Genomic DNA, 25,455 nt, shown 5'->3' on the forward strand with positions numbered 1-25,455 from the left:
TACTCCTAGAACTCACGGTGGCAAGTGGGGTTTAGCCCCTTTGCTTTGCGTTCCCTTCCAAGTTTTCTGGGGCTGCTGCTTTGTCACTTCCTCTACTGCTGGGATATGATGTTGGCAGCCTTGCAACCCAGAAGGACCCAGACAGCACTGTCACCCTCTCATTACAACTGTTCTTTCCAACCCGCAGCAGTGGCCTTTTCTCCACCCGTAACTTTTCTTTATGTTATACCCTCCATTACCTCATCAGCGCGGTTGGTGGTAAAACTCGATGATCTAGGAAATACCTAGTTTGAATCGCACCATTTTAAAAAGAGGCATCAAGAACCTTGAAAACCCTTTTTCATCCAGTCTTGTTTTTAAAAAGTATGCTGTGGGCTCCAAAAAGTATATGCTGGCTGTCACAGCTTATTGACTTCTGTTTTGTTATTATTGTTTATTTTTTGTTATAACCCAAAGAAAATGGGTAGGTGTATGATGGGATGGGAGTGTAGTGAGGGGGCGCAGCACTAAGGGAGCATGCAAAGAAATGAAACACACATGAAAGGCAGCAGTGCTTTCAGAAGATACTTGGTGATGTTTACTCTTTGTCATATACAGTCAAATTTATTTATGTGACCTGTTCACACTATTCTCCAAATGCCTCTTTTCCTTCCCGTGAATGTTCAGTTCAGTTCAGTTCAGTCTCTCAGTCATGTCCGACTCTTTGCGACCCCATGAATCGCAGCACACCAGGCCTCCCTGTCCGTCACCAACTCCTGGAGTTCATTCAGACTCACATTCATCGAGTTGGTGATGCCATCCAGCCATCTCATCCTCTGTCGTCCCCTTCTCCTCCTTCCCCCAATCCCTCCCAGCATCAGGGTCTTTTCCAATGAGTCAGCTCTTCTCATGAGGTGGCCAAAGTACTGGAGTTTCAGCTTTAGCATCATTCCTTCCAAAGAACACCCAGGACTGATCTCCTTTAGAATGGACTGGTTGGATCTCCTTGCAGTTCAAGGGACTCTCAAGAGTCTTCTCCAGCACCACAGTTCGAAAGCATCAATTCTTCGGTGCTCAGCTTTCTTCACAGTCCAACTCTCACATCCATACATGACCACAGGAAAACCATAGCCTTGACTAGACGGACCTTTGTTGGCAAAGTAATGTCTCTGCTTTTCAATATGCTGTCTAGGTTGGTCATAACTTTCCTTCCAAGGAGTAAGCATCTTTTAATTTCATGTTATCTGTAGCTAAATTGTAAGTAAATTTGGGAGAAAGGAACAGGGGCTGATAAAGTCCCTTTCTATAGCACCCAATTTATCATGGAACATAAGTGTGTGTCTCCAGTGAGTAAGTGTGCCACCCGTGACCCATCAGTTGTGAGCCATCTAGCCGTGCATGTGCGTCGTTTATTATTTTCCTACTTTAGTCCTTTGCTTTATAGACATGGTTTCTTTTGTTTGACCCGCAGCTTCTCCTCTTCCTTAAAGCCTTTTCCGAAACAGAGCAGACAAAGTTGGCAATGCTGTCGGGGATCCTGCTGGGCAGCGGCACCCTGCCTGCCACCATCCTCACCAGTCTCTTCACTGACAGCTTAGTCAAAGAAGGTACGTATGTTCATTTCTTACCTGTCAGCTGGGAAAAGAAAGCCAAAGAAACATACCAGTATCTCTTCTTGGTGTTCTCTGCTGCCCATCCGTGCTCCACCTAAGAGGCTGTGTGTGTGTGTTCAAACAATATAAGGATTGTATGTGTTTCTTGTAGGAATTTAGGAGAAAAATATGCACACCTATAGAAAGACAATTAAAGAATAATAATAAACCAGAATTTTTGGCTTAAGTCTCAGTCAAAGACCCTGAAATTGATCAGTTCTACACTGTTTCTCTCAACATAGATGCTTACTGACATATTTTGCTGGGACAGTGCTTCATTGTGCAGGACTCTTTATGCTTTGTGGGACATTTAGCCTTTTTTGCCCTCAGAAACAGAATGCCAGCCTAAAACACTTGCTTCCATTTAGTAGAACAGCCAAAAATGGGCCTTCACTTTCCTAAATGCCCCCCAAACTATTACTTCACTGGTTTGGGCCATTCTTCTGAACTGTTCCCCCTCAAGATCTTGTGCTCAGATGTTCGTTCTGATCACATTTTTTTAAAGTATTCATTATGTCTGTTTTAGAAGTCCAGACGGCTGCCTAAGAGTTTTGCTTTAATTTTAAGGCATTAAGAGTTTGATGGGCATACATACAATTACTTGGTTATAGAATAATACAGAAGTGGGCTTTTTTTTTCTTGTAGGAGGATAATGATATTCAAGTTTTAAATGCAGTTAAACAAAAGAGTTATTTTTTTTCTTAAAGACAGATTAAAAGAGCTTTTGTGAAAACATCTGTTTCTTCTTAGAATTGGGTTTTACTCCTACAGATGTGAAGTCCCAGCCTCATTCATGGCTGCAGTGAAATGAGTTATAATTTTTTATAACTGAGAAAAGAATAGTAAATCAAGAGTCAAATCACATTATTTAGAGATTCTCTATAGTTTTAGATTCTCTAATTGTTATTAATATATTGTTAAAATATTATAGCACTTTAAAATGTTTTCCTGAAGAGAATTCATGATCCTTCATGTTTTATTTATGGTACTAGCCATTTTATACTAGGAGAAAAAGAGAAAATGTAAACAGTAAATGTTAATTACATCAGATTTATCCCTAGCATTTATAACAGAAAATAATTCTTTCTGGTTATATTAAAAACTTAAATGGTGTATGCAGTTTCTTTTGAAATGTATTTAAAATTAAATTATTAGAAAGATAAATGGACAAACGTGATAGAGCAAATACAGCAAAATATTAACTGCTGCAGAATCAAGATGGTGAGTACATGAGTATTTACTTTTCAGTTTGTTCACTTCTTCTGTAAGAAGTTCTTCTTGAAATTTTTTATGGTCAAATGTTAGGAGGGGTAGGAAAGAACACCTTTGCAACAGAAGTGACATAGTGCCCCTATCACATGGTTCTTCCTTATACTCTACCATCTTTAGAAACTAAAGTCTTAAACTCTTTCCCAAATAGGAAAGGGTTATGAAATTATACCTTTTCCCCAACTTCCCACCCAACAAATGGCTAAGGGGAATCATCCACTCAGCAGAATCTCAAGTACAAAGTTTCTCCAGTCCTTCCACTAGGGGCCACTTTTAATGCACAGTGATAGGTTTGAGCCTGATTTTTTTTTAGACTCCTAGTTTCAGGCATACTTTACTTCTCTTACTTACAATGAGGGTTACAAGATCCTTTTAAAATGTTTTAATTACATAAGTTTATATTAAATTTTATATTGACTATGAAGTAATGATAATATTAAAAATCCAGGTCAACAAGTTGACAACATAAAATTCTCTAGCTCATGTTTATTGTCTTAGTTTGAGGCTGGAGGGGCTTAGTTTCTCTGCTATTCAAAAGAAAAACATTGGGTAAAGCTGGTGTCTCTATTAGTTGACCTTGTTTACCTGCAAGTAACTGGAAGACAGGACATAAATTTCCGTCAGGGCATTTCTTTCTTTCTTTCTTTCTTTTTTTTTAAACATTTTTTTAATTGAAACATTTGATTTACAATGTTGTTAGTTTCAGGTGTATAGCAAAGTGATTCAGATATATATTCTTTTTCAGATGCTTTTCCCTTATAGGTTATTACAAAATATTGAGTATAGTTCCCTGTGCCATACAGTAGGTCCTTGTTGGTTATCTATTTTATATATAGTAGTGTGTATGTGTTAATCCTATAATTCCTAATTTATTCCCATTTAAGGGCATTTATTTCTTATGTAACAATATATGTAAAAGTCAAACAGACTTCAGAGTGAAAGCAATATCATTCAGGACTCGAATTTTTCCCCCATTATTAATCATTGCAGAAGTAGGGTGGTGCCAGGGCTTAGACTAATTAGAAGTCACCTGGCCTCAGTAAGATGGGAATTCTCTTTGGAAAGGGGACTAGAGACTGTTTAAACCATCACCAATAGTGAAGCCTTCAACTCAGAAAAATCAGTTTAATGTATCAACTACTCCTTAAATTTTCATGAAATAAATGCAACATTAATTTAGACATTTTGGGTTCACAGAAAAGCTGTCTATTAGTTATCTGATTACTTATATTTAGAAATAAATCTTGTTATAAATGAGTATGTAATTGAGTGGATTCCTGATTAACATAGCAATTTTTAAAATCTCTTTAAAAGTATCCAGAAAAGATTTCAGCTGAAAACAGAACTGACATTTTTATAGCTTAACTCATGAATATTTTAAAATGCTTTTTACAAGAAGTAAAACTGTAAAGTAAATGATGCATGTTCATCTATAACTTTATTTATTTATACCTGTCACTGTTAATGTTCTTTCACTGGCATCATTTATCAACAGATTAGTTGACATGTTGACATTTCAGTTGTATGGCTCATGATTTATTTGTTGTACCTTAGGATAACTGTTATAAACATGGAATATTGGTGAACCACAGAGTGAAATAGAGGCAAAACACTATAACATCCTTGGCTTTGAATATGATTTTGACCATGGTAAAAATAAACTTACAGTTAAAACAGGTTGGAATTCGGGAGTCCAAGTTTGAAAAGTACTGTAACTTCTATTTTTACTTCTCATGAAAATATTCTCTTTTGAGTAATGAATAGCCTAGAGAGCTTTCCATTTTTAATTTGTACCAAATCAAGTCTCTAAGTTATTTAGTCATTTCAGGGCACCTAATGGGGAATGTTGCCTTACGCATTATCACAAGCAGTTTTTCTTATAAAAGGTTTACTCTCTCTCTTTTATTTTTAACAGGCATTGCGGCCTCATTTGCCGTCAAGCTTTTTAAAGCATGGATGGCAGAAAAAGATGCCAACTCTGTTACCTCCTCTTTGAGAAAAGCCAACTTAGATAAAAGGCTGCTTGTAAGTGCTGTTTGGGCAAAGGGTTATATGTTTCATGCATCTGCCGTGGCTCTCTCAGTGTGTGCAATGTAATACGCAAATGCCCAAGTCTATGTCGAACTGGAACATGGTTCCTTTCATTTCTGTATTATTGTAAGATAGAAACTAATTCCAGTTTAATCTTCGTTGCATAAGTAAATGGAATGATAAAATTAAAGAGTCACAAGGAATGTGGAGACTTTCAAATTTGGAAGTTTGTTGACATAGTGAAAAAATTTATCAGAATTACCTCTGATGCAGCTAATAACTGTAGAAATTTAAAGTTTTAATATGAAATTTGAGGTCACATTGATCTCACCTAATTAGACATTTATGGGTATCTTGAGTCATAGTTGAATAACACTGATCTCAAATACAGGTTAGTTTGTTAACAAGATAAAAGTTTAAACAAGATTCCTTATTTATACCAAGATTCCTTAGAAATGCTTAGATACCTATGAAAGTGAACAAGTTAATTGTAGTTAATTTGAAACTTCCATCATCATGATTGCTTGATTATATTTTTACATCTATATCTTTGTATTTTTCAAAGAAAATCAAGAAAAATATTTGCTCTCATAATTTCTATCTGCCCCTATAATTTCTTTGTGCTAGAAGCCACAGCTGTGATAGAGATAGCTCCAAGTGAAACTGCCTTTACAATTTTAGGACAAAGTCTAAAGTTAAAAGACATGCTTGCCATGTTCTCTTTACCTAGTTTCTTATCTGTTTTCTCTTCCAGTGTGTCTGTGCAAGGGTATTGATCCATGGGATAAGTCTAAATCTGGCTCATTGTAAACTCTTGGATTTTCAGTGACTTAAAATCCCTTTATCTTTTGCAATTTACCTCAAAATAGCTCTCTTGGAAGTCTTTAGAATTTGATAAAGAAGAAAAATTTAACTCTAGATTCTTGTTGATTTTTGCCACTGACAATACTTTTCATTTTAGTGTGTATTTATTAAGTGTCTGCTTTGTGCCAGGCTCCAGCCTAGAAGTTGTAGAGTCAGTAGAGACAGGATAGAAAAGTTTCCTGCCTTTGTGGCACCTACTCTGTAGCAATGTAGGGTGTCTGGAAGTCACTGAAGACAAGTGAATAGATTGGTGATGTCGGTGGAGGTTCATATGAAGGAGTGTATTCTCGTCCCTGAGTCTGTGGAGTAGCTGTATCTTAGCTCAGCAAGGCCCACTGAGATCTACATGCCCTTTCTTTCTGGGACCCATGGTGAAGGAACAGCTCCGACCAGAGCCATTCTGTCCTCATGTCAGAGGACAGGAATATAGGACACCGAAGTGAGCCCTTCTGGTGTTGTAGACTCTCACCTTTTTTGGCCAGAAGTAGTCAGTGAGAAGCCTGCCAGTGGGGTAGGAAGATTTAATCTACTCATGAGCTACTTCTCCACCTGTGAAGACAGATCAACAAGGAGGAACTTCACTGAACACTTGTTTAAAGGATAGCTGGGTGAATTATTAGGAAAAAAGATATAGTTGATTACTACTTAACACAGAAGACTCGGTTATTTCTCTTTTTTAAACTTTTACTTTGTATTGAGATATAGCTAATTAACACTGTTGTGATATTTAGGGTGGACAGCAAAAGAGCTAAGCCATACAATACATGTATCCATTCTCTCCCAAACTTCCCTCCCATTCAAGCTGCCACATAACACTGAGCAGCGTTCCATGTGCAATACAAATAGGTCCTTGTTGGTTATCCATTTTATTTTTTTGAATAGGAATTTATTTTTTATTCATTCATCCTTACAATTTTATGCTTATTATCAGGTGTTTTACAAGGCACTGTATGTGAGTGTGGGTTGAGGGTAAGAGTGAACCTTTCTTTCCCATATTAAACTTTTGAGAACGCTTTGCTCTTCTAACTTGAAGTATGGTTCCTTAAAGACACCAGTAATCACAGCTTGGTTAACTTGATTAGGTTACTTCATTTAAAAAAATGTTTCATGTATTTCCTTTTTGAAAAACATATCATTTAAGTGTTTTTACTAGGTTTCTTTGTCTAGTATATTTTGAGCATGAAAAGCTTAGGTAGCAGTTTCTACCAGAAACTCCATGAGGACAGGGTGGCTATGTCTGAGACCATACCTGCATGCTGTTTGCTGACTTACAAATGAATGAGGAGCTAGAGTTCCACCATCTAGGAGGAAATTTTTGTTTCACTAAGCTGTTTAACAAAATTCCCTCTGGATTAGCACATTTGGGGGAAAAATAGCATATTCTCAAAATTTAGCAATTACCTACTTCTGTAATACAGAAGCAAGAAAAATATATAGCAACTCCTAGAAGAGAGGAGATGGGAGACATCATTCTCCCATCACTGGAAAAGGGAACAGTGATCAAGACATTGAGCTGAAGCTATTGAAGAAAGTCAAACAAGCAACCTTTGTCTTTCTGGGGCTTATAGTTTATTGCAGGGGAACAGGCAATAAACTGAATAATTAATTTGAATGTGTAGTATAATAAAAAGTAAAAAGTGCTTGGAGAGGAAAACCAAGTAGGCAAACGGTGAGGTATCCCTGTGTGGTGTGCCAAGGCCTCTCATAAGGTGACGTGTGTGAGGAAGCTAACTATCTAGATAAATCCAGGAAGAGTATTTCAGGCAAAGCCTTTGAGGCATGGCATGTTGGGAACAGCAAAAGAGAGAATTTAGTAGGAGCAGAAATGTAGAGATCAGCTCTGAATAGTAATTTTTAAGATATTACGTGTCATTCATAAGGACTATGGTTATAGTTCATAAAAGTAAATTAAAAAATCACTTTGATGATGTATTACTCTGAACGTAACTTGCAATCAGACTTTGCAGTCACATTCTTCCTAAATTGAATACAGAATGCTGGCACAAATAATTATTGACTTTGGAGTCATGCAGCCATGTCCTTAAATTTCTAGCTGCCTAATTAGTTGTTTAACCTTGTTGACGTTCAGTTTATTTTTCTGTAAAACTTCTATTGTATACAGTTATTACCAAAATACTTCATATCTAAATTCATAGAAGAAACTAAAAATTAAATTAGTTCCTTGCCCCCAACAAATTTAGAAGACCTCTTGACAAATATCAATGACAGAAATTCAGTCAGTTTTGAAATGTTTGTTTAACGTGAACGTATGTTTTAATGCTGCTCCCACCAACTCTGTTGTGATATTTTGAAACTCATGACTCAACTCAAGGCAGGTTACGGGATGATGGCACACAGAATATTGAATTTTGAATCATGACAAAAGTCATCTGGCTACGTACCTATCAGTTCAGTTCAATTCATTCGCTCAGTCGTGTCCAACTCTTTTCGACCCCATGAATCACAGCACACCAGGCCTCCCTGTCCATCACCAACTCCTGGAGTTCACTCAAACTCATGTCCATCGAGTCGGTGATGCCATCCAGCCATCTCATCCTCTGTCATCTCCTTCTCCTCCTGCCCCAATCCCTCCCAGCATCAGGGTCTTTTCCAATGAGTCAACTCTTCTCATGAGGTGGCCAAAGTACTGGAGTTTCAGCTTTAGCATCATTCCTTCCAAAGAACACCCAGGACTGATTTCCTTTAGAATGAACTGGTTGGATCTCTTTGCAGTCCAAGGGACTCTCAAGAGTCTTCTCCAACACCACAGTTCAAAAGCATCAATTCTTCAGCATTCAGCTTTCTTCACAGACCAATTCTCACATCCATACATGACTACTGGAAAAACCATAGCCTTGACTAGACAGACCTTAGTCGGCAAAGTAATGTCTCTGCTTTTGAATATGCTATCTAGGTTGGTCATAACTTTCCTTCCAAGGAGTAAGCCTCTTTTAATTTCATGGCTGTAATCACCATCTGCAGTGATTTTAGATCCCAAAAAATAAAGTCTGACACTATTTCCACTGTTTGCCCATCTATTTCCAATGAAGTGATGGGACCAGATGCCATGATCTTCGTTTTCTGAATGTTGAGCTTTAAGCCAACTTTTTCACTCTCCACTTTCACCAGGAGGCTTTTTAGTTCCTCTTCACTTTCTGCCATAAGGGTGGTGTCATCTGCATATCTGAGGTTATTGATATTTCTCCCGGTGATCTTGATTCCAGCTTGTGCTTCTTCCAGCCCAATGTTTCTCATAATGGACTCTGCATATAAGTTAAATAAGCAGGATGACAATATACAGCCTTGACGTACTCCTTTTTCTATTTGGAACCAGTCTGTTGTTCCATGTCCACTTCTAACTGTTGCTTCCTGACCTGCATATAGGTTTCTCAACAGGCAGGTCAGGTGATCTGGTATTCCCTTCTCTTTCAGAATTTTCCACAGTTTATTGTGATCCACACAGTCAAAGGCTTTGGCATAGTCAATAAAGCAGAAATAGATGTTTTTCTGGAACTCTCTTGCTTTTTTGATGATCCAGCGAATGTTGGCAATTTGATCTCTGGTTCCTCTGCCTTTTCTAAAACCAGCTTGAACATCTGGAAGTTCATGGTTCGCATACTGCTGAAGCCTGGCTTGGAGAATTTTGAGCATGACTTTACTAGCGTGTGAGATGAGTACAATTGTGTGGTAGTTTGAACATTCTTTGGCATTGCCTTGCTTTGGGATTGGAATGAAAACTGACCTTTTCCAGTCCTGTGGCCACTGCTGAGTTTTCCAAATTTGCTGGCATATTGAGTGCAGCACTTTCACAGCATCATCTTTGAGGATTTGAAATAGCTCAACTGAAATTCCATTACCTCCACTAGCTTTGTTCATAGTGATGCTTTCTAAGGCCCACTTGACTTCACATTCCAGGATGTCTGGTTCTAGGTGAGTGATCACACCATCGTGATTATCTTTTTTGTACATCGTGAAGATCTTTTTTATACAGTTCTTCTGTGTATTCTTGCCACCTCTTAATATCTTCTGCTTCTGTTAGGTCCATACCATTTCTGTCCTTAATCGAGCCCATCTTTGCATGAAATGTTCCCTTGGTATCTCTAATTTTCTTGAAGAAATCTCTAGTCTTTCCCATTCTGTTGTTTCCCTCTATTTCTTTGCATTGATCGCTGAGGAAGGCTTTCTTATCTCTTTTTGCTATTCTTTGGAACTCTGCATTCAGATGCTTATATCTTTCCTTTTCTCCTTTGCTTTTCTCTTCTCTTCTTTTCACAGGTATTTGTAAGGCCTCCCCAGACAGTCGTTTTGCTTTTTTGCATTTCTTTGGCAAATTCGTTACAGATCTTTCTTCAGAGATTTTTTTTGAAGCCCATATAGCCATTAGCCAATATATATATGCAAATCTAGCCATCATGAAAGTTTGGATCTATTTTGTAGACTCTTCAGCAGTCTGAAAAATGTGAGAGCTTTGAAAACTGCCTTGCTTTCTTAGTTGAGTGCTGGGAGTCACACAGGATTAGAACATGACTAAGTGTTCCTAAGCCCCTGCCAAGCTGTATAAGGTGAAATGGAAATGAGGTAAAAATGTAAGAGCAGCCATGGTGTACTGCGCGTTTTAAAAATTTCCAAAAGAATTATGTAATGAATTGAAGAGTTGGTAGGACAGGTTTAGATTAGATCTCACCATGAACTTAATTTAGAGCCACCATCATTAAGAGATACAGCAAAAATTCCCTGTAGCTCTGAGCTATTTTAGACTAATAGCAGCATTTTCTCAGAATGTGAATCGAGGTCTATGAGATGATAATAGTCAATATTTTTTTTTAAATAGTATCTCAAATCATTTCAGCATTACTAAAACTGGTTTTTGTCTATTAACTCATAGTTAAGGAAACAGTATGATTGATAATTTCCATTTTTCTTATCTCTTTAAAATAATCCCAGCCTTACTCATTTATCACCTTATTTATACTTAGTTTAGCAAACCTGGCTCTGTTTTTGCATATGCTATACTTCAATTAAAGTAAAAGAAAAAGTAAATAGTGGTTCCAAATGAGTGAAACTACTTTTTTTATTCTTTGTCAAATTGCCTAATTTTGAAAGGTGTCTTAGCAAGTGCTCAAGAAATATACCTTGAGATGTATTCTTTTCAAAAATCAACCCTTACTCTTTTCTTCGTGAGATAGTCCAAGTGCTACTTTAATATGAAAATGTTCTTTATGCTTGCAGAATGTGAATGGCTTATTGTGTGTCAGTCTCTTGTCTTTTCTCTCTCAGGAACTCTTCCCAGTTAACAGACAGAGTGTGGATCATTTCGCTAAATACTTCACGGACGCAGGTCTGAAGGAGCTCTCCGACTTCCTCCGAGTCCAGCAGTCCCTGGGCACCAGGAAGGAGCTGCAGAAGGAACTCCAGGAGCGTCTTTCTCAGGAATGCCCGATCAAGGAGGTGAGGCCCATGGGCTCACTTCACTGCAAAACCACGCGCGAGGGGCGTATCCTAGATTGTGCGGTACAAACTTTCCCTCCCTTAAAGGAGACTGCCCTTTGTTCATTGCTATGAACTTGAGGTCCTTTTCATACCATATAGATGAGCTCAATATCAAAAACATCCTCCAGGATATTCCAGAAAATAATGATTATTTCCATACAAATGACTTATTTACCAGGTTGCTATGGTTGTCAAAATATTTCATCTGCCTAATAGATTCACTGTCCGCTGCTATCCACTAGCGTTATACCTCAGTTTAAGGTGATTTTTTCCCATTTTACTGCAAATTATATAATATGGTTAAGTATTAGCTTAATGTATATAGATTTCGATTTTAAGACAGAAAGGGGGTGGTTTTGCATTCACGTCATGGATAAAGACCACTTGGACCAGTGACTTGCTGGCTTCCACTCACAGTAACTGGGTAGCTGCATAATGTAAATGCTGTATTTTTTGTATAGCTATAGTTCTTGTGGCTATGACTATATCTTTTTTTTTTTTAAGTCATGCCTGAAGAAAACTTTCCATTTGAACTTTAAAAAAACTTTTATGTGATAATTCAAAAGTTGCATTAAAAGTCCTTTCCTTTTGCCACTTAACTCTCAAGTCCCAAATCCTCACCACCCTGCTTGCCTAGAGCCTTGCAAGGTACCATGTATGATTTAAAATTTGAGATTTCAAGATGGATTCTGGCCAGCAGGTGGAGGTGTTGGTCCTAAGTCTCATAGGATTAAGGTCAGCAATATATTCAGTAACCTTTATCCAAGCAAAAATCTTGAACATGATTTTCCATGGTGAAAAAAAGCCAACTATAACGAACACTGTGATACTTCCAGGAAGAGATGTCACATTTCTTTGCAGCGTTTCCCTGTCAGCTGGAGGTCTGGGACTCCTCCATTCCTTCTTTTCTTGAAAGCTGCTTTCCCCGCTGCAATCCAGGCTGTCAGGAAAGAAAACAGTATACTTTCATTTTAAAAAGGAAGGGAGAAAAGTAGGTTTACTGCTCACAAAAGTGAAAGTGAAGTCACTCAGTCGTGTCCGACTCTTTGTGACCCCTTGGACTGTAGCCTATCAGGCTCTGCTGTCCATGGGACTTTCCAGGCAAGAGTGCTGGAATGGATTGCCATTTCCTTCTCCAGGGGACCTTCCGACCCAGGAATCGAACCCAGGTCTCCCGCATGGCAGGCAGATGCTTTACCGTCTGAGCCACCAGGGAAGCTCACAAAGTGGTACATTAAGATGCATTATCGGAGAAGACAATGGTACCCCACTCCAGTACTCTTGCTTGGAAAATCCCATGGACGGAGAAGCCTGGTAGACTGCAGTCCATGGGGTCGCTAAGAGTCAGACACGACTGAGCAACTTCACTTTCACTTTTCCCTTTCATGCATTGGAGAAGGAAATGGCAATCCACTCCAGTGTTCTTGCCTGGAGAATCCCAGGGTTGGTGAAGCCTGGTGGGCCGCCGTCTATGGGGTTGCACAGAGTCAGACACAACTGAAGTGACTTAGCAGCAGCAGCTGCAGCAAGATGCATTATGGTTTTTAATTACTTTTTAAGCCCTCCAGGTGGCGGTAGTGGTAAAGAATTCATCTGCCAAGGCAGGAGACTTAAGAGATGCAAGTTCAATCCCTGGGTCAGGAAGATCCCGTGGAAAAGGAAATGGCAACTCACTGCAGTATTCTTGCCTGTAGAATCCCCATGGACAGAGAAGCCTGGTGGGCTACAGTCCATGGGTTCGCAAAGAGTTGGATAGGACTGAGCGACTTAGCATACATGCGTGTACTGAAGTCCTCAACTCTACTTGGGATTTTATTTCAAAAGGGGAAAGATTTTTGCAAACAAGTTTAATATAAAATACACTGTTAGGCAAAATTTATTCCATATGATCAGGTTTGTAGGATACATTTGCACATTTAAAAGTAATTCTGAAGGGAAAATAGCCTGCTGAGTGTTGCTACATTGATATATACCATCTAAAAGAAGTCTTTGCACTTTACAATTTATTTACATGAGGCATGAGGATATTCACAAGTTATAATTAAAGAAAAAATTGTAGTGAGTGCCTCATACCAACCCAAGACACTTTTCATCAAGAGGTTTTAAGTTGAGGATTGGAAGTAGACATTCACAGCTCTGTTGCTGTCTTCAAACCCCAGAAAGTCAGACTGGCTTAAATAATCCTTGCCCTGCTGAACTCAACAGGGGTCCTGCCTGTAAAAGACTAACTCTGAGAAACCAAGATTCGCTGTTATTTTCTATTACCCAGCAGCTCCTGGCCAGAGCTAAGCCTATTAATTTAGGAACTAAAAATAAATCTGCTCTGAGAACAAATCATTGTGTTCTCCTCTGCCTTGGAACTTGAGAGCATGTGCCAGGAAGGGAGGGACTAGCAGCGTGTTTGTCTGCCCCAAACCTTTCACTAAGCACAGAGAGGGGGGGTCTCCCCACCTGCCTGTTCTTCTTTTGACTCCTATCTTTGTGAAATGTAGGTGGTTCTCTATGTTAAGGAAGAAATGAAAAGGAATGATCTTCCAGAAACAGCAGTGATTGGACTTCTGTGGACCTGTATAATGAACGCTGTGGAATGGAACAAGAAGGAGGAACTCGTGGCGGAGCAGGCCCTCAAACACCTGAAGGTACAGGGTTCCAGCCAGGCTGTCTTGGCTGCAGGCCAGCTGCAGCTTTAACCGTGTGACAGACGGGTTCTAATCATAGTGTCCCAGGTTCAGTCCATATATATTTCCTAATGTTTTTCCTTTCAAATATGCCACCACCTAAAATGTTTGAGATGTAAGAGCATGTGAAATCACTGAGGGTAAGTTCTTATTAAAAACATCAGAAAATCCACGGAATAGTCATATATTCAGTATTAAAGAGAAATATAGTCTGTTAGTTTTCCTTCTACCTGACAAAAATTCCTAAGGAGTCAGCTACAAGTTGACGTTAGAATTTGAAAAGTGAGTGGTAGAAGAAATCAACTGATTGTATAAATTGTATATTTTTGTAGGGGGATACATATGTGTTTGCTTTCATCATCCTCTTCCTGTAAAACTGTTAAGAAATGTAGAAGACTTAGAACCTGCCTTCAGAGTTTACAGTTGAATTGGGAAGCGGACACCTACATAGTATAAACTCGGTAGGATGTAAATCAGATAACTCTTCAATATTTAGGAGAACAGAGCAGTGAGTAGCCTATGCAGGGAAGGATCGAAGGAGGAGTTTGTGTTGGGCTCAGTAACTCTTAGACAAAATAATAGCCAAACATCAACGACTAGGGGCTTCCCTGATGGCTCAGATGGTAAAGAATCTGCCTGCAGTGTGGGAGACCTGGGTTTGATCCCTGGTTTGGGAATATCCTCTGGAGAAGAGAGTGGCAACCCACTTCAGTATTCTTGCCTGGAGAATTCTATGGACAGAGGAGCCCGGCGGGCTACAATCAGTAGGATCACAAAGAGTCAGACAGGACTGAGAGACACACACACACATCAAGAACTAGAAGCCAAGGTCATTTAAGACAGAAGGAGCAATATGAACAAAACCATAAAGATGTTTTGTGAGGGGATCTGGGAAGCGACCTCTACTCTTCCAGTGGCAGAGCCAGGAGTGGAAGAATCACAGCAGGCCTGGAAACCTTCAGAACTTAGGATACTCTGCCTCATTTTCACAATATCCATTAGACGAACACATAGCATAGCAGTTGTCTCTTGACAGAGCCAGGAGTTCCTATTTGGTCTCTCTTAGCAGGTGCAATGAGAGAAATCTGATATGGTGCAGGGGTAGAAAATTCATTTTTGTTGGACACAATATTATAATAAGATAATCCTCAAAGTGGAAGTTTTCTAAGCACATCTCCAGGTGACCGCTTGTGCTTCAAGTGGCATCAGCCCTATACCTCCCACAAAAGTGAACGGTCTTCCTCCCCGCTCCTCTTCCAGCAATATGCTCCACTCCTGGCTGTGTTCAGCTCCCAAGGCCAGTCAGAGCTGATCCTCCTGCAGAAGGTTCAGGAATACTGCTATGACAACATCCATTTCATGAAAGCCTTTCAGAAGATTGTGGTTCTCTTTTACAAAGGTATGTATCTGTGTCGTTCTGCCACTATGCTTCCATGTTTTGTTGAAGCTCTTTCTGGGCCAGAGTAAGAGGTGATGCAGAGGGGAACATGGGTTTCTGCTCATCTCTGAGTTTTAGTGAGGCAGCCATATTATGTAGAGAGAGGGGGTATTCATACAAAACCCATAAATGCCTGTGGCCCCAGGTCCCAGTCTGATTAGGCCCCTGTGCACTTCTCACTGATGGAAATGGCTAGAAGACTGGTGATGAACTTATAATTTCGGAAGGTGGGGAGGGAGGATGGTGAAAAAGACTGTAATTGCTAAAAAGAAGGTCTGTGTTTGAATTGTAAGGATCACCAGAAGCATGTTCAGGCCTTTCAGATACCATCAAGCTGGCTCTAAATTAGCTTTAAACTTTGTGTTTTAGTTGTTTGGCTCACCCAGTCTCCTATTTGCCCAGGAAATGACTATTTTTAGATTTTCACATTTACTGTCTGTTCATTATGTTTATAAGGTTTAGGTTGCCATGACAACTGGTACTGCCAGTTTATTAAAAAATGAATGCTCTAGGGTTTTAACTGATCTCAATCTCTATACCTATAGTATATTTTTAAAAAATGATCCTAGACTGTTCTTTGGTCTAGCTTTGTAGTTAGTTTTATGAGGAGAGGGGAAGGAGCATTTAAACAATGATACATTTTGAACATGATGAAATGTTTATTAGAAATTACTGCTATCTTAAATGGCATAACATAGAAGAAAACTAAAGTATAAATTAATGGACTTCCCTGGTGGCTCAGATGGCAAAGAATCCGCCTGCTGTGCAGGAAACCCTGGTTCAATCCCTGGGTCCGGTAGATCCCATGGAGAAGGGAATGGCAACCCACTGCAGTTTTCTTGCCTGGAAAATTCCAGGGATAGAGGAGCCTGGCAGGCTACAGTCCACGGCATCACAAAGAGTCAGACACGACTGAGCGACTAACAGACACGCACACAACAAACACATAAATGAATACCAGTCAAATGTTTCTTTTCTTTTTGATGCGTTCTTAAATTCGTCTATTTTGAATGACAGTTTGGAATGTAAAAATTTTACGTTATCGGTTGCTAGCTATTTGGAAAAAAATGCGTGATAGCATTTCACGGAGTTTTAATTGGCTATCCAGATTCTTCAAATGCATTCTTCTTGCCCATAAGTGTGTGGGTGATATTTTTGCTTTCTCAGCACTAAGGTATTCGGCACAGTTTTTTGTGTCAGTGGGAGACTGTGATGACTGCAGAGTCCCATTTGAAGTTCAGTAAAAGGTGTTTTTGGTTTTGGTGGGTTTTTTTTGGCCAGGTCTGTATTAGGCTCACTTGGATATGGTTGTGAGATAGCAACGTCCTAAAACTAGGGCTTGCATGGTACCCCAGGTCATGAGACAGCAATGTCTTAATGCTAGGTAACCCATCAGAACCAGACCTGCAGGTCCTATGGCAAACATACCTGTGGTACCCAGTGGCCAAGACAAACTACTTTTTAATCAGTAAAGGCATTTAGATGGCATATTAACTATTAACATCCTACTCTTCAGATTTCTCTTTTTAACTATTAATGAATGTCAGCATCCTTCCCCATTATACTTTTTATAACAACTACTAACAGCTAGCAAAACTGGCGGCTTTGAGTTATTTCCTATGCTTTAGCCCCCAACTCTAAGGAACAGTGGCCTGGAATTATATCCAAGAAATGGGCACCCAGAAGTACAAAGAAGAGGCATTAGCTGTTCCTTACACCGTAGGTTAACTAGGTGGTCAGCTTTTAAATAATTGTTTCAGTTAGTAAAGTCTGTGGTGAGTATGAGCAGACCCAAGGGAACACAGGAAGATAAGTGTCAGCATCAGTTTTTTTTTTTTTTTCTTTTTATGCGTTCCCAAACATGAACCCCCCTCCCACCTCCCTCCCCATAACTGATGCTGATGTTATGTTATCAGCATCAGTTTTATTCTGGCCTAGCTGTTTTTGGAAATGAAATCAGGAAACTTGCAAATAGAAACCTAAACTATATTTTACTGAGAAGTTAAAACTGAATATCATTTTCTAAGTAACTGCAGTTTTCCACAAAATTATATATATAGGCTGTTCTTCTGAATAAAATAATTGCATTTTTTTCTCTTGAGAACATGGAATCCCTGAAGAATGTTTGTTCTTTATGACTGTTAAGAGAGTTACTGTGTTTACCTTCATTTTCATAGTAGTTTTTACCTTGGCCTTAATTCATTCAGCAAACACTTGTGCACCAGTAGACATATATTTTGTTTGTCTTCATATGGATTTGGATGTTCTTGTCCTGTATTTCATATGTCTAGGAAGACTTGAGGACTATGTTTGTTAAAGCACTCCTTTTCCAGTGCCTGTGTGTGTGTGAATCACCTGGGGAGCTTGTTAAAACAGATTCCCCACTGATTTCAGTGGGTCCAGCCTTAGTGAAGTGAAATCACTCAGTCACATCCGACTCTTTGCAACCCCGTGGACTGTAGCCCACCAGGCTCCTCTGTCCATGGGATTCTCCAGGCAAGAATATTGAAGTGGGTTGCCATTTCCTTCTCCAGGGGATCTTCCCAACCCAGGGATCAAACCCGGGTCTCCTGCATTGCAGGCAGATGCTTTATCCTCTGAGCCTTGGGCCCTCAGATTTCCCTTTTAACAAATTTCCAGGTGATGCTGTGACTGTTGGTCTCAGATCACTGATTGACCTAAAGGATATTTATTGAATGCCTGAAGGATATTTACTGATTGACCTAAAGGATATTTATTGATATTTATTTAGTGACAAATCCCATGAACTGTAGTAACATGGTTAAGATTATGCTTAACCATTAATTCCATATACACATACACATTTTACAAATATTAAATAGTATTTTGTCTGCTTCTTTTATCTAGTGATGGGAAGCCCTTTACATTTTGCTTTAAAGCCAGTTTTCAAAAATGTAATGGAAATCATTTCTCCTTTCCCATTTTAGAAGTCGCTCCGTAAGTGTCTGACTCTTCTTGACCCCATGGACTGCAGCCTACCAGGCTCCTCCGTCCATGGGATTTTCCAGGCAAGAGTACTGGAGTGGGGTGCCATTGCCTTCTCTGAGTATCTCTATTCACATACACTCATCTTCCTGTATTGCTAAAATTGAGGATAACAGAAACTGTGGGATATGACTCCCCATGTCCTCTCTGAAAACCTAACTGCTTAAAAGAGTGCCATTATTAAAATTTTCATTTTTATATATTTTATAGAAAAAAAATAGAGGAGTGAAAGTGAATAAACTTTGAGTAATGCTTTGCAGCAATGAAAGGAGACAGTGGTGACTGGTCACTTCCTGAAGATTCACATTTTGTACTGGAATCTAGATTTTTATATTTCTAAGGCAGTAAGGAAAATAGTAAGTCCATCGCTACTTTTCTAATGTTGCATTATTCACCTTCTAAAATAAATTTGTTTCTTCCTAAAGCTAGGTAGTGTATTCTCAGCATGTAGGTTTGGAAAAATATAAAACTACCTCCTCAAGTACTATTAGTATCTCTATTATGGCTTTTATTGTTTGCAGATATTTCTTAGGTTAAATTCTATTCCTCACACACATTTTTCTAAAAGAAGTTTCTTATTCTAAAAGATGTTTGACCTTGTCACATATAGTCCCAGCTTTCTTAGGGTAAATTATGTTTGACTCATGTCCCTATACGACACTGCTCATAAAAAGTACTGAATTTTATGTTTAAGGTGACATCGTTTTCAACTTAAATATTTAAATAAGTGACATCACCTAACACTTTGCAGTTGTCATAACACTCTTAGGATATTGTCTCTTTGACCCTCATGAAAACCCAAATTTTGAATTAAAATTCTACACATTGAGACATATTTAGTTTTTCTCATCAGGTTATTTATTATACATGTACTGAGTGCAAACTAGCTGCCAAGTCTTATGTTAAATGCTGGAAATGAGATGAACAAAATAGTCCCTGACTGCCTGGATTTCAGAGTATAGAAGAAAATCCAAAATTATAATCACAATGTGTGTGTGTATTCATTCACTCAGTCATGTCTGATTCTTTGCGACGCGATGGACTGTAGCCTGGCAGGCTCCACTGTCTATGGTATTTTCTAGGCAAGAATACTGCAGTGGCTCTCTCCTATAATCACCAGATCAGTGGCTAAAATAAGGCTGGTACCAATAAATGATGATGAGAAGTGGAAGGATGTCAGCGGAGGGGCCCCTAACTCAGAGCTGGAGCTAACTTGGTGAAGGAAAGAGGAAGGCTCTCAAGGGACCAGAGTATTTTCCCCAGAGGTGATGAAGAAGTTGGCCACATAGAAGGGAGAGAAACGCACTGTAATATGAGAGGCCTTGGTGCAATTGTGGAATGTCTCCTTTCTTACTGTACTTTTACTGATCGTCTGTATTCCTAGTAGGTATTTGGGGGAGATCCCAACACTTTGTCATTTCCATCTCCTGGTTATAATGAACTCTTCTCCCTACTTTTACTTAGTGGAAAACACAAGTTCTCTCTCTCCTACATTTGTCAAGGAGCTCCTTCCATTTGTGATTAGATTTTTTCCTACACAAAAGTTAACTTTCTTTTTGATATTCACACTTTGCCTCAAAGTTGCCCTGTGTCATTGTTTCTGTCCCTTCTTTATTATTTATTTCCCTAGAGATTTGGTCTTGCAGGAGGTGTTTATTATTAAATTCTTCCACGAGCTCAGCTCTGTACAAAGTTGGTCTGATTTTTCAGTAGGCGATATATCTGGTAAGTTTCCCCAGTCATGTACAGTCCTTTTCACAAGCACAGTCACCAACAAGGATTCTAGTACTTGCATGGTCTCTTTTGGCCTCTGCGGGGCAATCAAACGCAGGAGTGAGCTCTCAACCTTCATAAGGAAGACACGAGACAGTGTCACTAAGCTACACTCTGTCGCCTTTGCAATCTGTAGATTGTATCATAACATGATTCATTATGATGAGAAGAAAAAATAGAATTTCCCTTTACATGTTTAGTTCTATATTTATTTTATAACATTAACAGTAGTAGTGTTCAGTTCAGTTACTCAGTTGTGTCCGACTCTTTGCAACCCCCTGAATCGCAGCACGCCAGGCCTCCTTGTCCATCACCAACTCCCGGAGTTCTCTCAGACTTACGTCCATCAAGTCAGTGATGCCATCCAGCCATCTCATCCTCTGTCGTCCCCTTCTCCTCCTGCCCCCAATATCTCCCAGCATCAGAGTCTTTTCCAGTGAGTTAACTCTTCACATTAGGTGGCCAAAGTATTGGAGTTTCAGCTTTAGCATCATTCCTTCCAATGAACACCCAGGACTGGTCTCCTTTAGAATGGACTGGTTGGATCTCCTTGCAGTCCAAGGGACTCTCAAGAGTCTTCTCCAACACCACAGTTCAAAAGCATCAATTCTTCGGCACTCAGCTTTCTTCATAGTCCAACTCTTACATCCATACATGACCACTGGAAAAACCATAGCCTTGACTGGACAGACCTTTGTTGGCAAAGTAGTATCTCTGCTTTTCAATATGCTGTCTAGGCTGGTCATAACTTTTCTTCCAAGGAGTAAGCATCTTTTAATTTCATGGCTGCAGTCACCATCTGCAGTGATTTTGGAGCCCCCAAAAATAAAGTCTGACACTATTTCCACTATTTCCCATGAAGTGATGGGACCAGATGCCATGATCTTCGTTTTCTTAATGTTGAGCTTTAGGCCAACTTTTTCACTCTCCACTTTCACTTTCATCAAGAGGTTTTTTTGATCCTCTTCACTTTCTGCCATAAGGGTGGTGTCATCTGCATATCTGGGGTTATTGATATTTCTCCTGGCAATCTTATTCCAGCTTGTGCTTCTTCCAGCCCAGCGTTTCTCATGATGTACTCTGCATAGAAGTTAAATAAGCAGGGTGACAATATACAGCCTTGACATACTCCTTTTCCTATTTGGAACCAGTCTGTTGTTCCATGTCCACTTCTAACTGTTGCTTCCTGACCTGCATATAGGTTTCTCAAGAGGCAGGTCAGGTGGTCTGGTATTCCTATCTCATTCAGAATTTTCCACAGTTTATTGTGATCCACACAGTTATAGGCTTTGGCATAGTCAATAAAGCAGAAAGAGATCTTTTTCTGGAACTCTCTTGCTTTTTCCATGATCCAGCAGATGTTGGCAATTTGATCTCTGGTTCCTCTGCCTTTTCTAAAACCAGCTTGAACATCTGGAAGTTCACGGTTCATGTACTATTGAAGCCTGGCTTGAAGAATTTTGAGCATTACTTTGCTAGCGTGTGAGATGAGTGTAATTGTGTGGTAGTTTGAGCATTCTTTGGCATTGCCTTTCTTTGGGATTGAAATGAAAACTGACCTTTTCCAGTCCTGTGGCCACTGCTGAGTGTTCCAAATTTGCTGGCATATTGAGTGCAGCACTTTCACAGCATTATCTTTGAGGATTTGAAATAGCTCAACTGGAATTCTATCAGCTCCACTAGCTTTGTTCGTAGTGATGCTTTCTAAGGCCCACTTGACTTCACAACCCAGGATATCTGGCTCTAGGTGAGTGAACACAACATCGTGATTATCTGGGTCATGAAGCTGTTTTCTGTACAGTTCTTCTGTGTATTCTTGCCACTTCTTAATATCTCCTGCTTCTGTTCGGTCTAACTCAATGAAACTAAGCCATGCCGTGTGGGGCCACCCAAGACAGACAGGTCATGGTGGAGAGGTCTGACAGATTGTGGTCCACTGGAGAAGGGGATGGCACACCACTTCAGTATTCTTGCCTTGAGAACCTCATGAAGAGTAGTTGTTAGTACATGCATATAGTTTGTAAACCAAAAAATATACATATGTTGGGAATGTATGTGCTCAAAATTGTCTTACTAATAGGAGAACATGATGAAACAGTTTGGAAGTTACTAGTAGAAATCACAGGCATCTTAAAGATGTCATAAAAACAAATCCTATAAAAGGGACTTTTAAAATTCATGTTTGAGATAATCAGTGTTCCTGGAAATTTTCTGCAAAGTGTTCTTACCAAGTAACAAATCACTTCCTCGAGCTGTAAACCATCTTCTCATGGCTATGAAAACTAGGCTTTGATGGCCAGAGGTAGGAAAGTTCTTTTATCCATGTGAGTGGAGAGTGCAGAGCTGGAAACATGAGAAACTCAAAGACTAGAAGCTAAGAGTAATTACTTAGGACTCCTGATTATAATTTCTAAGTCTATTCCTTAGAAATGAATAAACCCGGATTTCTATCTTCGTTTGCAAAACGTAGTGTATTTAATGATCAAAATAAAAAATAAAACACACTTTTCTATTTTCTAAAACCAATCATGTGCATTTTTAGTCAGTTTAATCTCTTCAGTTGAATCTGAGAGACAGTTATTAATTTTAAAAAACAAGGCTTTTGTTATGAAAAGATCAGTGATATTATGAATAAAAGCAATATCAAAACATTTCTCTTGTTTTTATAAGTTAAAGGTATATTTTAACTACAAAAACATCGTTAGAATGATTTATCAGCATTTGCAGTGGATTGGGCAGGCATTGGCGATAATAATAAATCCTTTTTATATGGTTTCTATTTCATTTCACACTCCAAAATCCCGAAAGACAACCCATTAGAACATTGGCAAAGTATGTAGGCTGTTGTTTCCACATTCCCCTTTCTATTAACATTAACTATTCTAAGTTAATGATAACTTGAGGGTATCAAGGTATATTTGTGGAATTTAGAGTTTTAGGTAGTAGATAGTTAATAGATAACACTTTTTCTTAAAAACCTGTAGGAAGTCTATCTAACACGTCTTTCTCTCTGAATGGTGTACAAGGAAACTCATGTGATTTAGATATTGTGGGAAAATAAATTTAGGACAGTGATAGAGTGATGTAGAACTTTGGATTCTGTGTATATTGGTCCCATGGTATACCCAGGAAGCTCATCTTTATATTTAATCATTAATATTATCATTATTGCACTCTATGTACAATATTTTTTTTTGTTAGCCCTTTTGTTCTCCTAAAGTAAATCCCCTTAAAAGACAGTCATTTGAGGTCGCTGCTTAATCAAGATGTGTTTGAAACTGGCAGGACAAAGGGTATTCTGAAATGCTAGAATTGCTGATTCATTGGCAAAATAACCCAGTTTCCTCCTAGCAAATTAACACCGTAAGATTTCCAAGTCCCAGTCTCACCATCATCACTAAAGTACTGACGATCCTATCTACTGGGCTTCTCCAGTGGCTCAGAAGTAAAGATCCCACCTGCCAATGCAGCAGACAAGGGTCCCATCCTTGGGTCAGGAAGGTCCCCTGGAGAAGGGAATGGCAACCCACTACAGAATTCTTGCCTGGGAAATCCCATGAACAGAAAAGCCTACAGTCTGTGGGGTCACAAAGGAGTTCGACACCACTGAACAACTGAACAACATCACTACCCAAACTACTAACGTACACTGGACACGGAACACTGTGCTGTGTGGAAACAAGCTTGGTTCTTGTCTTCTGATAAGTTTCAATATGAGTTTCTTTCATAACAGAATTTTAATATTTGAAGTGATTGCTTTCTATTAAGCTGTAAGACATGAACTTGCTTTAAAACATGATATGTATGTAATAACTTTGAAATGTTTGATTTGAAATTGCAGCTGATGTGCTGAGTGAAGAAGCGATATTGAAGTGGTACAAAGAAGCACATGTTGCCAAAGGCAAAAGTGTTTTCCTTGACCAGATGAAGAAATTTGTGGAGTGGTTACAAAACGCAGAAGAAGGTATGATTGTATTTAACAACCTTGGTGGCCATTTAGCAGATCCTTTCTCACTGTAATTCAAAATAGCTCCTCCCTCCACATTTTTTTTTTTTTTTTTTGGCTTTGTAAAACTGAAGTTCTAAGCCTTCATTTCTGAATCAAGGCAATGAAAATATCTGCATGATAAACAAAATCTCTTAAATTATCCCTAGTGGAGGACAAAGAGGAAGAAATAATCAGATGTGAAAGGAAAAAAATAATTACATTTCTGGGATTATATCAATTTTTTTTATAGCACCTTTACTGGTTGACATGCTTAAAGTGGGAATACAAGTTGGAAGAGCAATAATGATGAGACTTAATCCAACTAGGCATGAGAAGTTGATGGTCCAGAAACGTACAAGTAGTTATAGTCACCAGTAATATTTCTGAGTATGTTGCCTTTTTAGAAAGTCAATTTCATTTAAAAATCGAAAAGTTTGCTTCTGCCCTTTCTGACTCTCTTAGTCAGTGGACACCCAGGCAATAATGTGTTTTTCTAGGGGACAGGGAGATAAGAATAGAAACTATTTCCTGACCTCGTTTAACAGTCTCAGAAGAAAACGACCTGACTTGTCTCTCTGTTCTCTCGTAGAGTCTGAATCTGAAGGTGAAGAGAATTAGGTGGCTCAAGAAGCACAATACCTAGGTCACCACACAACACTTTTATTGGGAATGCTGAGCCATTTGAGAAGAGAAACTTGGCTTCCGTTTTCACAAAGGAAAAAAAAAATAGGATAGACTTCCCTTTTGCCGAGGGGGAAATGGTTTTCTGTTTTGTTTTGTTTTTAAATGGAGCCCTGAGGCATCAGCGATTATACTTGGGACTCTACCTCTCACTCACTATGCGCTAACTTAAAGCCATTCAACAGGGAGTCCAGCAGGCATCTGAGGCGAAATACTCCAGACTCCTCTTTTTTAAGCTGTATTTTTCAGGTACTGTGTGGTGAACGCCCCACTGGTGTCTATTACAGGGCCACGTTGGTAGTTGTGTATCCGCTCGTGTATGTGATTTGACAAACCAGTTTTTTAAAATAAATGGCTTTTTAAAAATCTGGGCTTATATTTTCAACGCTTTTATTTCTTTACTGTCCTGACTTCTTGTACAGATGACATTTCAGTGTCAGGCTTTCTTTCCCATCCAAAATGCTGAATGGTTCTTGTTGATCAAAGCACTTCTACTCCTTGTATCATTGGCGAATCTATTTCACTTACCTTTGTAGTGTCATAGAAATCCACCCAAAAGTGTAGGCACACTAGCACCAATACCATAAATTGATAATAATAATATCA

General features: G+C 39.0%; 1 protein-coding gene across 1 annotated transcript in view; it reads left to right on the forward strand.

The window, feature by feature from the left end:
• BZW2 (basic leucine zipper and W2 domains 2) overlaps positions 1 to 25,187 on the forward strand; it is a 63,250-nt gene extending 38,063 nt beyond the window's left edge. The window contains exons 6-12 of the mRNA XM_068972712.1: positions 1,451 to 1,586; positions 4,816 to 4,925; positions 11,073 to 11,243; positions 13,778 to 13,924; positions 15,224 to 15,362; positions 24,022 to 24,144; positions 24,758 to 25,187. Of these exons, the coding sequence (XP_068828813.1) occupies positions 1,451 to 1,586; positions 4,816 to 4,925; positions 11,073 to 11,243; positions 13,778 to 13,924; positions 15,224 to 15,362; positions 24,022 to 24,144; positions 24,758 to 24,786 (855 nt within the window). The 3' untranslated portion in view covers positions 24,787 to 25,187. The remainder of the gene's footprint in view (positions 1 to 1,450; positions 1,587 to 4,815; positions 4,926 to 11,072; positions 11,244 to 13,777; positions 13,925 to 15,223; positions 15,363 to 24,021; positions 24,145 to 24,757) is intronic.
• Positions 25,188 to 25,455: the final 268 nt, after the last annotated feature.

The sequence above is a fragment of the Capricornis sumatraensis genome, chromosome 5 (genome assembly GCF_032405125.1).
Source record: "Capricornis sumatraensis isolate serow.1 chromosome 5, serow.2, whole genome shotgun sequence".
Taxonomy (NCBI): domain Eukaryota; kingdom Metazoa; phylum Chordata; class Mammalia; order Artiodactyla; family Bovidae; genus Capricornis; species Capricornis sumatraensis.